Source organism: Panthera uncia, chromosome E3 (assembly GCF_023721935.1).
Source record: "Panthera uncia isolate 11264 chromosome E3, Puncia_PCG_1.0, whole genome shotgun sequence".
NCBI classification, from domain to species: Eukaryota; Metazoa; Chordata; class Mammalia; order Carnivora; family Felidae; genus Panthera; species Panthera uncia.
The window spans coordinates 35,391,745-35,399,621 of record NC_064815.1 but is presented as its reverse complement, the minus strand read 5'-3'; the positions used below and the strand labels follow the sequence as shown (position 1 = coordinate 35,399,621).

The following is a 7,877-nucleotide window of genomic DNA, read 5'->3' as shown; positions in this document are numbered from 1 at the left end:
GACAGCATCCGGGACACAGACACCTTGCGCACGACCAGGAGGCCGGGGGCGTCCGGGCTCTGTGGGGCCGCGGGCCTGGGGCGGGCGGGGGGGCCTCGCGCCACCTCCAGCTCCAGCTCGGCGTCGAGCTCGGCGTCCTCGCGGGCCTCCTTGTTGCTCTCCTCCAAGTGCTTCATGAGCACGGCCACCACCACGTTGACCAGCACGAACTGCGCCACCAGCACGAAGGTGACGAAGTAGATGGGGGAGATGGCTGGCAGGTACGTGAGGCAGTGCTTGTCCTCGCGGGCGCACTCCCGCAGCGTGTCCTGCGGAGGCAGAGCAGGCGACTGCAGGGCGCCCCGCCCCCCGCCCCCCTCCCCCCCATCCCCTGGGCGCCCCACCCCCGCAACGGCTCAGGTGCTACCTTCATGATCCCGTTCCAGTTGTCCCCTGTGGACACGCGGAACAGCGTGAGGAAAGCCATGCCGAAGTTGGAGAAGGTGGCATGCCGGCTCAGGCCCTCGCAGGGGTTGTCGTCACTGCACTCTGCCGGGGAGACCCTCGCTCGGTCAGCCCGAGGGCTCTGTAGGGCGGTGTGTACCCTGGGCCCCGAGGCCACACAGGGCCACGCCGGACCCAACCGAGAGCACTGCCCTCCCCCAGGGAGCAGATCGCACTCTCTTGGGGAAAAGGACCCGCGCGCAGCTCGGGGGCCCTGGCAGGTGGGTGCTGGCCTCTGTGGGGGCCGTGTCCTTTCAAGGCCGGGGGAGGGGAACAGGGCTGCCTGGAGCCCCACCCCGACATGTGAGACTTTCCAGGTGGACACGGTCTGCGGGTACACAGGCCAAGCCCTCCGTGGCAGCCGGTTCTGGCTGAGCCCCAGCAGAGGGCACCCCTGCTCCCCAGGCCTGCCTCTCAGGTCAGCATGCCCTCGGGCCCCAGGGCCAGGACGGACACGGCTGCCTTGTCGCAGGGCATAGGAAGCACCCCGAATAGGGGGCTGGGGTCTGGGGCACCAGCTGCCGAGTCCCAGGATCCCCTCTGGGCAGACCCTGAGCTGTGACGGCCACCTCCGCCGCCTTATAGACAAGTCCACGCTGGCGGCTGCCGGAAGCCACTAAGCACTCAGTGACATCGGGTGTTTTTGAGGAGATCCCAAGGGACTGGGCTGTCCTGGAAAGTCCCCACCTGCTCCCTGGCCACGCCAGAGCCTCGGGCCTGGGGGGTGGAAAGAATCCCCGGTGACCATTAAAAAGGACACGGGGCAGCGTTTGTATCCCAGGGACCACAAGAAGCGGGGAGACGGGTGCATGTGCCTGCGAGTGCGTATCTGCACGCGCACACTTCCTCACGCTCACGTATGGCCCCGTCCTCCTGGCTAGGCGTGAACACGTGTGTATCCGTGCACGTCCGTGTGTGCATGCGTGTCAGGGGTCTGGCACCACGCTCCTGCGAATGCGCGGATGCCCCTGTGTGAGGCCGATGCACGGGCGGGTCTTGGGCAGCGAGGGCTGATGGGGGCGGCGGCTGGGTGAGGACACAGATGGGGCAGGAGGCGGGTGGCCGGTGTCTGCCGGGCGGGCACCCGGTGCCCGGGGACCGCATGCGCGTGGGCGAGGCTGCGCACACTCACCGAGCCTCCCAAACAGCTCCACCCCCAGGGCAGCATAGATAAAAAACAGGAGCATGAAAAGTAGGCCGAGGTTCCCTACCTACACGAAGAGAGAAGCAGAGTGAGGTCAGGGGCAGCCTCAGCCCCCACCCGCTGGGCTCTCGGCGCCCCACCTCGCCGCCCTCACCCACGCTCCTGGCCAGGCTCCCGAGGCTGCCTTCAAGCCCTGTTGTCCACCCGTCCCTTCAGGCCCTGGAGCTCTGTGGCCCCCGGGGGCCCCTCTGCCAGCACCCCCACCTCGGTCCCTCCTCGGTTCAGTTCCTCACACCCACCCTGCACCCCGGGCCCCACCGCCCCCTGCTCCTCTGCTCCTCAGAGCCCCAGGCCACCTCCAGCCTCAGGGACCCCACTGGGGACTAGCTATGCAGACCTAGGGCGTCCTGCCCCCTGCCCAGCCCTGGCACATGCCGCATTCGGCAGGGCGCCCTGGCGTCCTGTGACCCGTGCCGCTCCTTCTCTAGCACCCATCCCCCTGACTCCTCCACCCCTTCCCCCCATCACTCCTGCTGGCACGGGCCTCAGGGGCCGCAGAGGGGACAGGAGGGGGCTGGCCGAAGGTGGGAGGGGGTGTGTGGTGTGCAGATGGCTGGAGAGGAGGGGCTGTGGGGGTGAACGAGCGGCTGGATAGGAACGTGCTGGGCTAGCAGACGGACAGCTGGCTGGGAGAGCTGGACATGGACAGAAGGACACAGGGGTGGACGGACAAATAGCTGGTGGGAGGGCTGGAGATGGACAGAAGGACACAGGGGTGGGCGGACAGATAGCTGGTGGGAGGGCTAGAGATGGACAGAAGGGACACAGGCGTGGACGGACAGGTAGCTGGTGGGAGGCCTGCAAATGGACAGAAGGACACAGGTGGAGAGATGGCTGGTGGGAGAGTTGGATGTATGGACAGAAGGACATGGGTGGATGGACAGACGGACAGCTGGTGGAGAGTTGGATGTATGGAGAGAAAGACACGGATGGACAGACGGATGGATGGCTGGTGGAGAGTTGGACGTACGGACAGAAGGACACAGGGGTGGACGGACGCCCTGGGTGCAGTCCTCTGAACTCAGACAAGTCCTTCTGGTCCACATCCTCTGCCCACCGCATCCAGAATCGGACTGGGGGAGGTGCGCCCTGGTCTCCAGTCTTTCCCAGAGGAACCGAGGCCCAGAGAGACACAGCCCTCCTCTCTGCCAGCACAGCAGAGGCGTTCCCTGCACATGTGGGGCGGTTACCGTGGCTTTTGCAAGAATGCTGACCGTGTTAGCGAATGAATCGCATCGAGTGAGGCCCCCCCCCCCGCGTCTCGTGGTCTTGGGGGTGGCTGTCATGCCCACCTCGGGGCCGTGAAGCGGACCCGGGCCCCGGGTCGAGGAGCTGCTGACCTACCTGGGGCAGGGCTTGAACCACCGTGTCCAGCAGGGCCCGCATGCCTGTGGCCATCTTGAGCAGTTTCAGCACTAGGGCCAGGAGCCGAGCATCAGTGGGGGGCGTGGGGCCTGGGCCAGTCTGACCCTCCCCTGCTGCCGGAGACCCCGGGCCCACCCCCATCCCTGACGCTCCCCGGCCCCCAGACCGAGCCCAGGGGGACGCCGCAGGGCGAGCCGAGGAAGGACGCTGGGCCCGGGCCGCGGAGGCCACGGGCAGGGGTCCCCGGGCGGGACAGGCGGGGGCGGCCTACCGCGGGCGATACGGAGCACACGCATGATGCGGATGATGGTGGGGTTGATGGGCAGGGCCGCGTTCATCTCGATCTCCTCCAGCGTGATGCCCATGATGGACAGCAGCACTATGGCCAGGTCCAGCTGGTTCCACCTGGGGCAGGAGGTGGGCGGGCTCAGGGCCCCCTTCCGGCGCCCCGGCTGCGTCCCGCACCGCTACGCGGCAGGACCGCGTCGTCGGGCCTCGGGCCAGGACCACGGGGCGCAGGGCTGTGGCTCTCACCCGCCCGTGCCCCAAGGGTCCTCCAGGCTCCGGGGCCCGCCCCACACACCTGTCCTTGAAGAACCTCCGGAACCCAAAAGCCACCAGCTTCAGCACGGCCTCAAAGACAAAGATGATGGTGAACACATAGTTGCAATACTTCAGCGCCTCGTCCAGGGACTGTGAAGAGAGCGTCAGGCTGCAGGGCCCGCCCGAGGTGCCTGTGTGCCAGCCCCACCCCCCCCCCCGCCCCAGGAGACCCTCGTCCCTCGGGCCTGGCCAACAAGCCCTTGTATGCAGGGCAGCGCCTGGTCTGGCGGCGTGGACAGCCTCTGGGCCGAGGGCACCGGTCCCTCCCAAGCCCAGACCGCTGGCCCAGCCTCAAGTGGACCCCTACCCACATCCCAGGACGTGGCCATGCCACACCCGGCGTGGCTTCAAGGAAAGCCACGTAGGTTCAGGGTGGGAGGCTCTGTTGTTCTCGTCCCTTCCTCTGCAGGAGAAAGACGGCTGTCCTTTCTTTGATGAAATGGGGACGCAGACCAGATCAGGGTGAAATAAAAAGCCGACTGCCTTCCCCCTGCCCATCCCCTGCCCAGCTGATGCCTGAACAGCTGGATGTTCCCACAGACAGCACTACTGGGGGGAGGGCCCTCCTCATTTGCAGATGGCACTATGGAGGTAGAGGGGGAGGGCCCCCCAGGGCACACGGCCCAGGGAGGTTCAACCAGTTCTAAAAAAAGGAAAACAAGGACGCTTTGATCAAACCGTAGCTTCACGTACCCCACCGACCCCAGCGAGGGCTTGGGAAAGTCTGCAGACGGGGGACCCCCGCCCCTGGCTCTGACCAGGTCCACCCCGCTGAGCGTCAGACCCCACCAACGGCCCTCCCAGGGCTTGCGTCCTCGCCGCTGGTCCTGCGGACGGCGGTGGGGGGCGGGGGGAGCGGGAGTCCCCAGGCACTGAGCCCCACCTTGGGCTGGTTGTAGTGTTCCATGGACATGGTGATGACATTGACCCCGATGATGAAGGTGATGAACAGGTCAAGGTAGTGGCTGGTGCACAGCGAGTGGATGGACCGGCGGGTGGGCGAGTAGTCCGCATAGTAGGGCCGGCGCTGGGCCTCTGCAGGGAGAGGGTGCCGTGAGCTGGGGCAGGGGGCTGCCTGCGCCCCGCGGCACCAAGACGGCCCCGTTCGTCTGCTCGGAAGCTGCGGTGTGCAAGCTGCTGGGGAAGGGCCTTGGGCTCAGACACGGGGGTTTGCGCGAGCCTTGGGGGAGAGTTTCTCCCCAGAAAGGGGGCACCATTTGGGGCAAGAAGTGGCTCCCTGCGCGTCCGGCTCCTGCTGCAGGCTGGAACCACGGGAGGGGAGGCCTGGGGGACTGGGTCTCAGGAGCCTGTCACCCATCTGATCAGGGGGCCCCAACCCCAGGGCAGGGCCTAGGAGTGGGCCTGGCAGCCGAGACCCCACCTGGGCCCTGCCCTGGGGCCCCGCTCAGTCCCCACCCTGCCGGGGGCTCCCAAACTGGGCTTCGTCGTCGGCCCTCCTGGGCTGACAAACACCAGTGCAAACGCCCTGACGAGGAAGCCTGAGTAGACAAGGGCCTTCCGGGCGGCAGGGTCAGTCCATCCCCGACCCCAGCCGCCACAGGGCAGGCTGGCCTACCCCCTGCGCTCTCTCTCTCTCGTTCCGGGCATGAGCTGGCCCCGGTCGCCAGGCCCAGAGTCCCTCCCTCCTCGTCCTCCAAGGGGCCAGTGGCCACCGCCTGCTGTCTGGGCTCTGCCGGACCTCTGGTCCATCTGAGGTTGATGGCCACGACCTGGGGCGGGGGTCATGCGTCCTCCAACGGTTCTGCCTGCACTAAATGCTGCCTGCAGTCACCCCGTTAGAGCTTATTGGTGTCGGCTGAGCACCAAGTGAAAGCACAGCTGCCCCCACCGCACACAGACACACTCCTGGGCCACAGCACCCTGCACAGGCATGGCCAGGGTGGCAAGAGCTATGGCGGCCCGAGCCAGATGGCCCAGGGCCTGGGAGAGCAGGGGCTGCTGGGAGCCGACCCCTCCCCGGGACCCTCATGCTCCCTGGGCTGGCGTGCAGTCACTAGAGAGCTTGGCTCAGCTCACAAAGCCAAAGATGCAAACAGCCGGGCGGGGCAGGCCAGTGCCGGGGACGGGGAGCGGCCACAGATTGGCAGGTGCCCCAGGACGCAGCAGAGCTCCAGCCATGCAGGCAGCCAGGTGGAGGGACGAACCCGAGCTTGGAGACCGCAACACGGACACCAGGCAGGTGAGCCAGCGGATCTTCCCTCCCGCCGATGCCTGGCGCCCACCCCCCAGCCATCCTGGGCCCACCCCGCGATGGACCCCAGCAGGCCCGGCACCAGCCTGCAATGTCCACCCGTCCCCATGGCAGCAACAGAGCAACGGAGCCCAGGCCAGCCCGTAGCCCCGTGCACTGGCTGGCCGAAGCGGGGGGCGCTAAGACATGCAGGGCGGGGGGCAGATACCTGGGCTGGGGAAGGTGCCTGGAAAGACAAGGAGATGGTCTGAGCTGGCCTCGGGGGGGTGGGGCATGGACACTCCACACGGGGCGGGGCAGATGGGGACACTCAGCAGGCCCCCTCCTGCAAGAAGCCCTCCTTGCTCCCCAGCTGGCTGGGACTCCCCTAAGACCCTGTCTGACTGACGGCTTCGCTCGCTCTTCCCTCGGGAAACGGACCTGCCCCTGTGGCGACGGGCGCTGGAAACCGGGGGTCTCGTTCGTGTCCTGTGCCCCTTGGGAGAAGACCCCCGTGCCACCTGTCCCCGGCGCCCTCCCCTGTCCTGGCCCCTCCTTGGGGGGGGGGCCCGGCCCCCACGCAGGCCCAGGACGAGGCGGGGCACTCCGGTCCCACCGCGGAGAAGCTGCTGGGGCCCGCGTGGGAGGGAGACACGGCCGGAGCCGTTCCGCAGTCCCACGGGCACGGGGCTCCCGCGGGTGGAAGGGGCCCACCCACCGCCACCCGGAGCGCCTTACTCCTGCGTTTCCTCTCCAGGCGCCGCTGCCGCTTCTCCTCGCGCCGCCGCGCCTCCTCGGCCTCCTGGTGCTGCCGGCACTTGTGGAAGTTCTCCACCACGACGCCCACGAACATGTTGAGCACGAAGAAGCTGACGATGAGCAGGAAGGAGATGAAGTAGAGCAGCATCCACGGGTTGTGGTTGGGCACCGGCTGCGGCACACAAGTGACACATGGGTCCCCGTCCTCCAGAGGGCACCTGTCCCCAGGACGGCCCACGCACGGCAGGATCCGAGACGGGGCTGCCTGGGAGAGCTCTGGCCCCACACGGCCGCGAGTTCCGAGGCCAAAGGCAGCCTCTTGGGGTCATGTTGCCCGAGACGACCCAGAAGACACGGAGAAGTGGGTCCCGGGAGGCCGGGGCTGCCCCCCCGCCCCCCGCACCTGCTGATCTATGCCCACGGCGTCCAGCCCGTCATACATAATGTTCACCCAGCCGTCCTTGGAGGAGAGCACGAACAGGGACATCAGCGCCTGTGGGGCCGGAGCAAGGGTGGTCACCACAGCCCTGCCTTCACCCCGAGACACCCGAGGGACCACACGACCCCCCGCTGATGGTCTCCGGCGCACAGACAGACCTGACCGTGACTGCCGTCCGGGGTTTCCGTTTTTCCCAGAAGGAGGAGGGCAGCCTGCATCCGCTGCCTGCACCCCATCCCTGCCCTGCCCATCCCCCACCAGAGCCCCGCCCGGCCCACCTGGCCTAGGTTGTCGAAGTTGTACTTTCGCCGGACCCAGCGGTAGCGCGCCGCCCGGCACTCGGCCTTGGTGGAGATGTTCCTGGTATCGGCGCCTTCGCAGTAATAAAACTTCCCCTTGAAGAGCTGACCAGGGCGTCGGGGTCATCCGGAGGGCCCCGCCCTCCTGGCTCCCAAGGCGGCCGGGACTTCCCTAAGACCCTGACTCTGACGGCTTTGCCTGCTCTCCCCACCGGGTCGGAACTCACGGGGGCGGACCCACGAGTCCACCAGACCCGCCCCGCACAGCCCTCCCAGGGCTGCCGGGCTGCTGCTGACCACAGACCACTATCCCACAGCCGGGACACCCACGGGCAAGCAGGGTGCGCACCTGCACCCCCAGGATGCCGAAGATGATGAAGAAGGCACAGCAGATGAGGACGATGTTCCCGATGGGCCTGAGTGACGATATCAGAGTCTCCACCACCAGCTTGAGGCCTGGAGCACGGCTGATGACCCTGGACGCAGAGCAGGGGCCCATCCTTGAACCCAGCCCCCCACCCCCCCCCCCCCCCC

At 67.5% G+C, this 7,877-nt stretch overlaps 1 protein-coding gene across 1 annotated transcript in view; it reads right to left on the bottom strand.

Moving 5' to 3' along the window:
* Positions 1-7,877, bottom strand: part of LOC125928443 (voltage-dependent T-type calcium channel subunit alpha-1H-like) — a 19,809-nt gene that overhangs the window by 1,339 nt on the left and 10,593 nt on the right. Inside the window, exons 15-25 of the mRNA XM_049639141.1 lie at positions 7,693-7,819; positions 7,323-7,448; positions 7,009-7,098; positions 6,585-6,777; positions 4,539-4,690; positions 3,636-3,745; positions 3,324-3,457; positions 3,032-3,102; positions 1,616-1,694; positions 407-528; positions 4-308 (exon numbers count right to left, since the gene is read on the bottom strand). Of these exons, the coding sequence (XP_049495098.1) occupies positions 4-308; positions 407-528; positions 1,616-1,694; positions 3,032-3,102; positions 3,324-3,457; positions 3,636-3,745; positions 4,539-4,690; positions 6,585-6,777; positions 7,009-7,098; positions 7,323-7,448; positions 7,693-7,819 (1,509 nt within the window). The remainder of the gene's footprint in view (positions 1-3; positions 309-406; positions 529-1,615; positions 1,695-3,031; positions 3,103-3,323; positions 3,458-3,635; positions 3,746-4,538; positions 4,691-6,584; positions 6,778-7,008; positions 7,099-7,322; positions 7,449-7,692; positions 7,820-7,877) is intronic.